At 48.1% G+C, this 11,078-nt stretch overlaps 2 protein-coding genes across 11 annotated transcripts in view; one reads left to right on the top strand and one right to left on the bottom strand.

The window, feature by feature from the left end:
* Positions 1 to 8,749, top strand: part of WIPI1 (WD repeat domain, phosphoinositide interacting 1) — a 36,795-nt gene extending 28,046 nt beyond the window's left edge. For 2 of the 3 annotated variants that reach the window (XM_026456749.1, XM_026456751.1), the window contains 4 exons: positions 1,092 to 1,199; positions 2,782 to 2,900; positions 3,881 to 3,981; positions 8,213 to 8,749. In XM_026456749.1, coding sequence (XP_026312534.1) covers positions 1,092 to 1,199; positions 2,782 to 2,900; positions 3,881 to 3,981; positions 8,213 to 8,260 — 376 coding nt within the window. In that variant the 3' untranslated portion in view covers positions 8,261 to 8,749. The remainder of the gene's footprint in view (positions 1 to 1,091; positions 1,200 to 2,781; positions 2,901 to 3,880; positions 3,982 to 8,212) is intronic. The other variant, XM_026456750.1, reaches the window with a different exon arrangement.
* Positions 8,750 to 9,168: 419 nt separating this feature from the next.
* Positions 9,169 to 11,078, bottom strand: part of ARSG (arylsulfatase G) — a 117,831-nt gene continuing 115,921 nt past the window's right edge. For 3 of the 8 annotated variants that reach the window (XR_002731578.1, XR_002731579.1, XR_002731580.1), the window contains 2 exons: positions 9,939 to 10,019; positions 9,783 to 9,839 (listed from right to left, as the gene is read on the bottom strand). Coding sequence is in view for 5 of the 8 variants with exons in the window: in XM_023211968.2 (XP_023067736.1) it covers positions 9,565 to 9,839 (275 nt within the window). In the remaining 3 variants the exon portion in view is untranslated. Of the gene's footprint in view, positions 9,840 to 9,938; positions 10,020 to 11,078 lie in introns of all 8 variants that reach the window. The other 5 variants (XM_031934319.1, XM_023211969.2, XM_023211971.2 and 2 more) reach the window with 3 other exon arrangements.

Genomic DNA, 11,078 nt, shown 5'->3' with positions numbered 1-11,078 from the left:
CAACGTACGTACAGTGCCACCCACTCTAAACAACGTACGTACAGTGCCACCCACTCTAAACAAGACCGCGCTTTCGTCAATTTATCTCTCCAAAGCACAAAAATCCCCAAACCTGAAAAGAAAGAGAAAACTTGCCCCAGGCTGGGCACGGTGGCTCACATCTGTAATGCCAGCACTTTGGGAGACCAAGGCAGGCAGATCACCTGAAGTCAGGAGTTTGAGACCAGCCTGGCCAATGTGGTGAAATCCCGTCTCCACTAAAAATACACCAATTAGCCGGGTGTGGTGGCGCGCACCTGTAGTCCCAGCTACTCGGGAGGCTGAGGCAAGAGAATCACTTGAACCCAGGAAGCGGAGGTTGCAGTGAGCCGAGATCATGCCACTGCACTCCAGCCTGGGTGACAGAGTAAGACTCTGTCTCAAAAAAAAAAAAAAAGAAAACTTGCCCCAAAGGAAGACTGAGCAGAATCAAATCCCTGCTATTCCCATCTGACTTCAATACGGATTCTCAGGGGGCAGCTAGAAGTTGGCATGGGAATTTTAACCTTCTGGTTATAACAACGCTGTCTTAAAAACAATTCTTATTTTTATGTAATTATGTAAAAAGCCTCCAGGTCTGTTTTCTAGGTTCAGACTCCTATGGGGCTGACAGATGTTTTAAGAAGTTTAAAGTTTATTCAAAAGTTGAACATTTTTAAAATTTCACAAAACCTACCAGCAAAGACAGTGAGCCAGTCATCCATTTACCCGCTTTCTGTCTTGGTTAGGGGCAGAGACACATGTCAGAGGGAGACTGAGTCCCATGTAGGGCGCTAATGTGTTCGCTAGCTACTGCTTTTCACAGAGTTACAACATCTACACTCATTTGCCTCATCCACACTATTGCGTTCAAAGACAAGAAATAATCCTGAAAGTAGATCCCAAGGCCAGAATGCAAAGGAATAGCCAGAAGCTCAGACCAGGTCAGTGGGCTAAGGGTTTGTCAAAGGCAGAATCTGGTGACAGCTAGGGTGAGGGGGGCTTTGTCATTGGAAGTGAACCTGTCACCCATCTCCGTTGTCACCACAGTTTATGTTTTCCTTGGCCCTTAGGATCCAGAAGTTGCCACGGCTGCTAGTTGCATCATCCAATGGACACCTTTACATCTACAATTTGGATCCTCAGGATGGAGGAGAGTGTGTCTTAATCAAAACCCACAGGTGAAGAGACTGCTTTTCAAAAGACAGCTTCTTTCAAGAGCTGGTTGCGTAGAGCTGTCCCTTCGCCAAGAACAATGACAAGCTTCAATGCCCTTGCTTTGATTTGTTCTTCACTGGCAGTCTCAGTGGCAAACCTCTAGTGGGCAACTGCTCTGCCCTGGGCTGTGTGTCAGGTGCCCTCAGCCTGTGGTGGTCATCTGGAAAAGTGCCAGGATTCATAACACACAGGATGGTCTCCCCCTCGGCCTGTCCTCCTAACATGGCCCCGAGTTCACAGTGGGCGTTCAAACATATTCCCTGCCACCAGGCACGGTGGCTCACACCTGGAATCCCAGCACTTTGGGAGGCCAAAGCGGGCGGATGGCTTGAGTCCAGGAGTTTAAGACCAGCCTGGGCAACATGGTGAAACCCCATCTGTACCAAAAACAAATACAAAAATTAGCCGAATGTGGTGGCACACACCTGTAGTCCTAGCTGCTCGGGAGGCTTAGGAGGGAGAATCACCTGAGCCTGGAGAGGTTGAGGCTGCAGTGAGCCATGATCACACCACTGTGCTCCAGCCTGGGCAACAGAGTGAGACCCTGTCTCAAAAAAAAAAAAAAAAACCACCTGTTCCCTGCGTGGAATTGGAAAGTGCTCTACCAGGCATGTTGACTCATACCTATAATCCCAATACTTTGGGAGGCCAAGGAGGGTGGATGGCTTGAGCTCAGGAGTTTGAGACCAGCCTGAGCAACATGGGGAAACCCCATCCTTACAAAAAGAAAAAATATAAAAATTAGCCAGGCATGGTGGCACATGCCTTGTAGTCCCAGCTACTCGGGAGGCAGAGGTGGGAGGATCACCTGAGCCCAGGAAGGTCAAGACTGCAGTAAGCTGTGGTCACACCACTGCCCTGCAGCCTGGGCAACAGAGTGAGACCCTGTCTCAAAAAAGAAAAGAAAACAAAAGAAAAGCACTCATGCCTTCTGTGAACGGGCACAACTGAGCTCTCCTGCTGTGACCAGGGCACCAGAGCTGCCACTGCCCCCACCGATGGCGACTCTCCTTGCTAGCATGTCCTCACCTGTGTGTACTGGGAAGAGCAGAGGACCAATCTTTGTTTAGTCAATATAAGAGAGATGGGCCATTTTGACAGTGTGCAGCTGCCCCTGGCAGTTTCAGGTCACTTCAGCTCATCCTGGCCCAGCAGCGTGTGGGTAGGTCTACAATTTAAACCCACAGAGTTGGCGGGCGGATCACCTGAGGTCGGGAGTTCAAGACCAGCCTGGCCAACATGGTGAAACCCCATCTCTACTAAAAATACAAAAATTAGCCAGTTGCTGTGTTGGGTGCCTGTAGTCCCAGCTACTTCGGAGGCTGAGGCAGGAGAATCGCTTGAACCCAGGAGGCGGAGGTTGCAGTGAGCCGAGGTTGAGCCACTACACTCCAGCCTGGGTGACCTAGCAAGACCCTGTCTCAAAAATAAATAAATAACCCACAGAGCTGAGCACAGGCTTCCTCGTGCTTTTCCTTTGGAAGATGTCCTAGATATATGATGATTTCTTTTTTTCTTTCACCCCCCCTTGATTGTCACAAGTAGCTTGCTTGGCTCAGGAACAACAGAAGAGAATAAAGAAAATGACCTCAGACCTTCCTTACCTCAGTCTTATGCAGCAACCGTAGCCAGACCAAGTGCATCTTCAGCCTCCACGGTGCCAGGTGGGTGGATGTGGGGCCAATAGGGGAGCATCTCCAACAGTGACCTCCCTCCCCTTCTCCCTCTGTCCTCCCTCCCCTTCTCCCTTCACTGTTACCTGGGGGTGGAATGCCCTCCCTCCCCTTCTCCCTTCACCCTCCTTCACCTTCCCCCTTCACTTACCTTGGGGTAGAGCACTCTCCTTGAATTTTTTATTTCCTCACAGGTGAGGCCATGGTAATAGCCTTTAAACCTGGGACCCTCAACCTGGCAAGGCATCGCACGATATGGTCTTTTTCCTAACAAGTGATGTTAACCCTTTGCCTCTTCAAAAATTGCAATGAGGCCAGGCACAGGGGCTCACACCTATAATCCCAGCACTTTGGGAGGCTGAGGCAAGCGGATCACTTGAGGTCAGGCATTTGAGACCAGCCTAGCCACCATTGTGAAACCCCGTCTGTACTTAAAAAATACAAAAATTAGCTGGGCATGTTGGCACACACTCGTAATCCCAGCTACTCAGGAGGCTGAAGCAGGAGCATCGCTTGAACCAGGGAGGTGGAGGTTGTAGTGAGCTCAGCTCATACCACTGCACTCCAGCCTGGGTGACAGAGTGAGACTCCGTTTCAAAAAGTTAAAGCTAAACTAAAAATTCCAAAGTGCCTGCAGTCCCAGCCACTCAGGAAGTTAAATTGAGGCAGAAGGATCCCTTAAGCTCAGGAGTTCGAGACCAGACAGGGCAACATAGTGAGACCCTACCTCAACAAAGCAAACTTCAAAGAAGTAGGATGTTTCAGGCATCTGAAGTGGAAAGGCAGGTCAGGCTTAAAGACGGCAGATGGTGAGGATTGTGGCTTGTCCTAGGCACAGTCCCTCCAGGGGGAAGACAGACAGCCCCTCTGCTTCCTTTGCCCTTTATTTGAGCTCCCCCTCCCCACCCGCCAGGTCATGGCATCAAAGCAGATCCCCAGGGCTTGTTTCATGTCTCTTTCTTGGTTTCCAGGTTATTCCGAGGACGGCGGGGCGCTGCGAGGAGAAGTTATTCCTGAACATGAGTTTGCGACGGGACCAGTGTGTCTGGATGATGAGAATGAGTTTCCTCCTGTGAGCATTAGGAACCCGTAACCGGGCGGCTCAGTCTGTGTGCTTAGAAGGAAACCTTCACCTCATATGAGAGGCGGAGTCCCTTGCCCTGTTTTCTAGTCTATAACAGCTAATCCTCTGCTCTGGTATTTGGAAAGCCATAGGATAGTTGTTGTACTGTGTGCTTCGAATCCTACGGAGTAGCCTTTAGGTGTCGAGCTAAACCTGATGGCATTAGAGTCACTAATCCAGGGAGTCTTGGTGACCTCCCTCCAGTTAGAGGCCTGGAATCTCTTATTTTGCTTCTGTGGCATTGACTTTGCTGCCTAGAAGGTAGGAATATGTACTTTGCATAAAAACGTATTTTCCTGAGGCTTCCATGGATGCTTTTGCAGAATGCTGCCTTCCTTGTGCTGGAGGGGATGGTTTCAGAGGGCTGGGCTGTGTGTTCAGGACTCTGAGCTGAGTTGCTGCACTCTGCGGACCAGCTTGACCCTCACTTACCTGCAGCTCTGACTGGCAGACCTGCACCTCCCAGGCAGTTGCAGACACTCATTAAGAACCAACTGGCCGAGTGCAGTGGCTCACACCTATAATCCCAGCACTTTGGGAAGCAGAGGCTGGAGGATTGCTTGAGCCTAGATGTTAGAAACCAGCCTGGGCAATATGGCAAAACCCCATCTCCACCAAAAAAAAAAAAAAAAAAAAAAAAAAAAAGCAAAAATTAGCCAAGTGTAGTGGCACGTGCCTGTAGTCCCAGCCGTTCTGGATGCTGAGGTGGGAGGATCACCTGAGCCTGGGAGGTCGAGGCTGCAGTGAGCTATATTGTGCCACTGCGCTCCAGCCTGGGTGAAAGAGTGAGACTCTATCTCAAAAAGAAAAGAAAAGAAAAGCAATTGTATGCTCTGTGGAGGGTGGGAGGTGCAGTGCAGGAGCTTGCCCGAGCACCTTTAGCTGGGTTTCCCAGCAACCTGCTTAGGCTGTTCCCACAGCTCGGGCCGTCGGGGCTGGCTGAGTGCTGGGCGTGGCTTCTCCCACCACCTGCAACTGAAGACAAGATTCTCTCCTGAGCACCTGTCAGGGCTTCCTCAACTTCCCATTCTTCAAGCTCCCATCTGGAGTAACACAGACCGCTCTTGTGAGTTTCAGTCAAAACATCCCAGAGAGTCAACCTGAAATCATTGCGAGATGGACGTACTGATTTGTTTTGTTTTGTTTTTGAGACGGAGTCTTGCTCTGTCACCCAGGCTGGAGTGCAGTGGCATGATCTTGGCTCACTGCAACCTCTGCCTCCTGGGTTCAAGCAGTTGTCCTGCCTCAGCCTCCTGAGTAGCTGGACTACAGGCGTGCACCACAGCGCCCAACTAATAGTTTGTATTTTTAGTAGAGATGAGGTTTCACCATGTTGGTCATGCTGGTCTCGGACTCCTCACCTCAAGTGATCCACCCGCCTCAGCCTTTCTAAAGTGCTGGGATTATAGGCGTGAGCCACCGCTCCTGGCCGGAAGTAGCGTTTGGGCCAAGACTTAGAGCATCAACTCCTAGAACCAGAGAGGAGCTGCCACTCGGGCACTGAAGCAATGCCCATTAGGCTTTGTTATGGAAATGTCTCCTGATCATGGTTTGTGTCCGTTGAGATTCCAATTGTAAAAGGAAGAAGTGCAGGTCTGGCTTCTTTCTCCGGCAGATCCATAGGAACCCTCTAGTGAGCACATTTGGCTTAGAAAACAAAGCTGCCGTGGGGCCCTGAGTGCAGGGCCGGGAGCTGTTGTTTGTGATCTCCCACATCGGCTCGTGGATCACAGCGTGAGCTTTTACACTTGTGGCTTTCAAGAGGCAGGTTGTCAGAGACGTGGCTGGCAAGTGAAGTTTGTATCTTAGTGGCGGAGAGCAGCTGTTCTTAAAAATACTAATTACAAACGTCAAAACCTCTGTTGGCATGCTGCCTAACTATAAACCAGTTTTACCTTTGGGTTCTCATGGCCCCAACTGGCCTTAAAGGGTGTTTTTCTGCGCCCTCAAAAGGCAGTGGTTATTTACCTGAAGTTGAGTCTTCCAGGAACCAGAGCACTCTCGGTCAGACACCGTGGGGACAAATGTGGCCACTCTACTCTGTCAGGGTTTACCGCATCCAGACGCTCACTAGGTTCCGTTTCACTAATTTTGGTAAAAGTCTGTGACTACTATAAAACATTATCAGATTCTTCATTGTAGTCACAGTAAACCTTGCAACCTCTTATATGTACAGAATTGGGGTAATTTGGATATTGGCATCTTGGAGGTAGTTCCTTGCCAAAGAACCTATATAAAATAATAGGTACTTTGTGCAGATCATTTATTTGGGGTCAAAAGGAAAAGGGGAGGTGCTTAATTGAAGAACCAGTGAGAAAGTTTGGCCTGAGGCCTGTGTGCCCACTCAGTGCCAGGAAGCTGGGCATAAGCCAGTTGTTTCTTCTCCCTCCTAAGGACCAAATGAAAGAAAGTTGGTTGAAATTGCATCAGGAATTCTTATTTATACACAAGAAATACTTCCTGCCAGTGAGAGTGGTCACCGAACAAGGTCCCTAGAACGGGTGTTAGACCCTTGTGAGTGTTGGGCAGCCCCTGTGTGCAGGGCTGTGTCGTGGCAGCCACCAACCTCTCAGCCTGCCCTCCACCCTGCAGGCAGATGGTGATGAGGGCCAGTGCTCCCACTAAGGCACTGCCTCAGTAGCCGGCAGGCTTCTCCATCTCATCACGTAAGGACCAGAGGCACGCGTGCTCCTGGGATGCTCTGTCAACATGGCCCATCTCAGTCATGCCTGAATTGGCAGAAATGTTCAATGAGGGATGCTGGGGAACTTCCTCTTTGTGTCCTTATTCTGAATTGTGATGCCTATTGCAAATCTCTATGCAGAATTCACATCTTTACTCACATTCCTTAAAATCTGCTAGGACTACAAAAGGCTCTTAGAGTCTCAGCTTGGTTAAAATCGCCTCTCTTGCAGCAACGAACATATAGCCTTGCCTGAGTAGTCTGCTGCAGGAGCTCTGTAAGCCGCTGCCTTAAGAAGGCGGGTCATCACTAGCGATCTTTTTAGAACATATACTGACACTTCATATACTGATCACGCTTGCTTCTTTTGCTCCGAGAGCAGTGAAAGAAAAGAGACTTGATCGTTTCTGGTGCCTTAGAAACCTGCTTCATTCAGGAGGCTGAGAAGCTTTTGTTTCAGGAACAATCCAACCTGTATAAGTCTCTGTATTTTGTGAGACTAGTCCCAATCTTGTGAGCAAGAGTCAGGATATCAAGCCCAAGGGTATAAACTGACCTTCCCTTTTTTTTTTTTTTTTTTTTTTTTTTTTTTTGAGATAGAGTCTCACTCTGTCCCTCAGGCTGGAATGTGTTGGCGTGATCTCCAGTCACTGCAACCTCCACCTCCCAGGTTCAAGTGATTCTAGTGCCTCAGCCTCCCATGTAGCTGGGATTTCAGGCATGCCACCATGCCCAGCTAATTTTTATATTTTTAGTAGAGACAGAGTTTTACCATGTTGGCCAGGCTGGTCTCGAACTCCGGACCTCAGGTGATCACCCACCTCAGCCTCCTAAAGTGCTGGGATTATAGGTGTGAGCCACTGCACCCAGCCTAAACTGACTTTTTTTTTTTTTTTTTTCTGAGATGGAGTCTTGCTCCATCGCCCAGGCTGGGGAGATCTCGGCTCACTGCAGCCTCCACCTTCCCAGTTCAAGTGATTCTCCTGCCTCAGCCTCCTGAGTAACTGGGATCACAGGCACGCACCACCATGCCCGACTAATTTTTGTATTTTTTAGTCGAGATGGGGTTTCACCATGTTGGCCAGGCTGTTCTCAAACTCCTGACCTAGTGATCCACCCGTCTCGGCCTCCCAAAGTGCTGGGATTACAGGCGTGAGCTACCGCACCTGGCCTCAACGGACTTTTTAATAGTGATTGAGCAGTCCATGTTTACAAGTAAGATGAGCCTTTAAAAAATATATCCATATACATATAAATACATACACACACACACAGATATTTTTATACAGTCAGTATTTCCTAGAACTGTGTCATACTTGTCTACATCTAAATAAGCTGGGTGACTGTTCTGTGGCCATGAGCGCGGTCAGACAGAAAAATTCCACAGTGCCCAGCCTCTCCCTGCTCACTCTGCATGGGCACAGACCTGTTGATAATGCACCTGCCTACCAGCCTCTTCCTGAGAAGAGTAAGGCCATTCTGTTTTGATTTTGGTAGATAATCTTGTGCCGTGGAAATCAGAAGGGCAAAACGAAGCAGTCATGATGAGAAGCACACCTCAGAAATCAGGACATCCCCCTATCAGGTGGTTTTGGAGAAAACAAGGAAGGTGGAAGAATGGAGTGCAATTGTGTGAGCAGAAAGGGGGGCAGGAATCCCGGGTGCTGCACTGCTTAAACCACAGGACCTGGTTAACTCCTCACCAAGCTTCCCACCACCCTGGTTGCCAGTGGGCGTGGGAGACCTTGTATACACATTATGCTATTTAAAATATGTTCAAACCATAGTGTAAATGCTAATTAACCATATTGGTATATAACCAGAATTTTATATTAAAAGGGGCCTCCTTTTTAAATATATGCTGTGTAAAAAAATGTACTTATAGGAACATCTCTCTGAATTGTATTTCTTGTATATTACATACTTAGAGAGACTATTTTAGCCAGGCAAAGTCTTTTTTGGCTGTGACTGGAATAAATCATTTATTACTGGGAGTCCCATTTTGGACACTAATAATAAAATCATGGCAATGCATTTTTGAGGTTTTTATATTTTTTTATTTCCTTGAGGTTATAGGGGAAAGGAAGAACTCTTTAACATCTTTTAAATACAATCGTTTCGCCCTTAAAAGGAGAGGAAGGGGATTGGGCCACAGACTTATCCATGGACTCGTCTGCTCTGAGATCTGGAAAGCGACCTAACTTTGGTCTCAATCTGTGCTCCTCAAGGGCACTGTTTGCTAGAAATGTAGGATTTCAGGCTCCACTCGAGACCTACTGAGACAGAATCCAGATTCTCACAAGATCCTAGGTGATTTGTTTGCATATTAAAGATGGAGACCAGTGAGTACACTGGTTTGTGGAAGGAAAAAAAAAAAAAAATAGAGAAGCTCTGCCCTAGATACTAATTAGAATGGATTTACGCGAAAATGACCAGAGAAACTGGGAACCAGAGAAACAAGGAAACTAAAATGTATTGAATATCTGCTCTGTGTCAGGTAACGTGCCAGGCATTTTCATGTATGCCTTTATTCAACCCTCAAAATCAACTTGCAGTTTAGGTTAAACAATTGCCCAAGTTCAAAAGCTGGAGCTGGCACCTGTGCCTGACTCCAAAGCCCGTGTGCTTCCCATTAGGGCACACTCCCTGCCCAGAGCCAGCACGGCTCAGCTGCTCTCAGGCCAGCATGGAGGAGGGACAGGATACAGAAGGGATACGCAAGGCTAACTCCAAAACTAAATTCCAAGACTAAACTAAAGCGTGTGTTTGTAAAGAGGGTAAAAATGAAGTTTGGAAACAAACTTGCCTAATTCCCAGATATTCCTCCTTGTGAAATAAAAACTGGTCTGTTATGGGGCTTGACAGCGGCAGGCAATTTGGTAGGGATTGCAGCAGGGAGTTACTGAAGGGTCCTGGGTGTAATCTGCACTGGAGATGTTGTCATTGGCAATGTCTTGAAGGACGTCTGCAAGAACCTTTCTGACCTTGGGCAGCACAGCCTGGTACTCCGCACCACCTCTTTCTAGAGGCACAGCTTCTGCGATATCGTCTTCCAGGTTGAAAATCAGAGGAAACTTATGCTGCAGCTCAGGCCCGATGCTCCCATCACATGCTCTGGCTCCACCTAGAGAGGGAATGACAACAAATACCTTGCTAACCCTGACAGTTGCCCTATGTTGTAAAGACGAGAGCTGCAAGTGATTATACATTAATTCAAACGTACCAGTAACCCAATGTTCCAATGATGGCTCCCTCTGTCAAAGAAATGACCTTGAGAATCTATTTGCTCCTTCCAGTGATGATCCTGTGGTCCAAAATGTTTTGCTTTTTCATTTCTGTTTTTGTTTTTTGAGGCAGGGTCTGGCTTTGTTGCCCAGGCTGGAACGCAGTAGCATGATCCTAGCTCACTGCAGCCCCAGCCTTTTTGGGCTCAAGCGATCCTCCCACCTCAGCCTCCCCAGTAGCTGGGGCCACAGGCATGCACCACCATACCCAGCTTCTTCCCCCCCTCCCACCCAGAGACAGGGTCCCGCTATGTTGCTCAAGCTGGTCTCGAACTTCTGGCCTCAAGCAATCCTCCTGTCCCAGCCTCCCAAGACGCTGAGATTATCAGCAGGAGCCACTGCACCCAGCTTAAAATGATTTGGAAGTTCTCCTTGAACTTGCCTTCAGAGCCAGTAGAACATTCTTTCAAGTATCTTTATTGACACAAAATCAGGAAATAATGGTTTTTGTTTGTTTTTTGTTTTTTTTTTCAAGTTGGAGTCTTGCTCTGTTGCCCAGGCTGGAGTGCAATGGCACAATCTTTGGCTCACTGCAACCTCTGCCTCCTGGGTTCAAGCAATTCTCCTGCCTCAGCCTCCTGAGTAGCTGGGATCACAGGCGCCTGCCACCACGCCCGACTACTTTTTGTATTTTTAGTAGAGATGGGGTTTCACCATGTTGGCCAGGCTGGTCCCGAACTCCTGACCTCATGATCTGCCCACCTCGGCCTCCCAAAGTGCTGGGATTACAGGCATGAGCCACCGCACCAGCCAGGATATAATTTTTTTAAGTATCTTTAACCTCTGCCCTTTAGGAGTAAATTCGATTTTTCTGAAAATCGATTTCTTGACTACCACTTGGTGAATCAAGTAGAAAGGTAGGTGAGTAATTTCACTTTGGGTTGAAGATGACAGTCTTATGTGGATTCGAATCTGGCTGTGAAAGCCATCCAGAAGAGGAAGGACAAAAATGTTTGGAATGATAGCAGCTTCCTTGGCTCTTCATGATTCCGATGACTTGTGTGTGTGTGTGTTTTTGTTTGTTTGTTTTTTGGTTTTTTGTTGTTGTTTGTTGTTGTTTTTGCCTTTGCTATAGAAAA

Source organism: Piliocolobus tephrosceles, chromosome 16 (assembly GCF_002776525.5).
Source record: "Piliocolobus tephrosceles isolate RC106 chromosome 16, ASM277652v3, whole genome shotgun sequence".
Lineage (NCBI taxonomy): Eukaryota > Metazoa > Chordata > Mammalia > Primates > Cercopithecidae > Piliocolobus > Piliocolobus tephrosceles.
The sequence above is the reverse complement of the archived record's forward strand: the minus strand, read 5'-3'. Positions and strand labels throughout refer to the sequence as shown.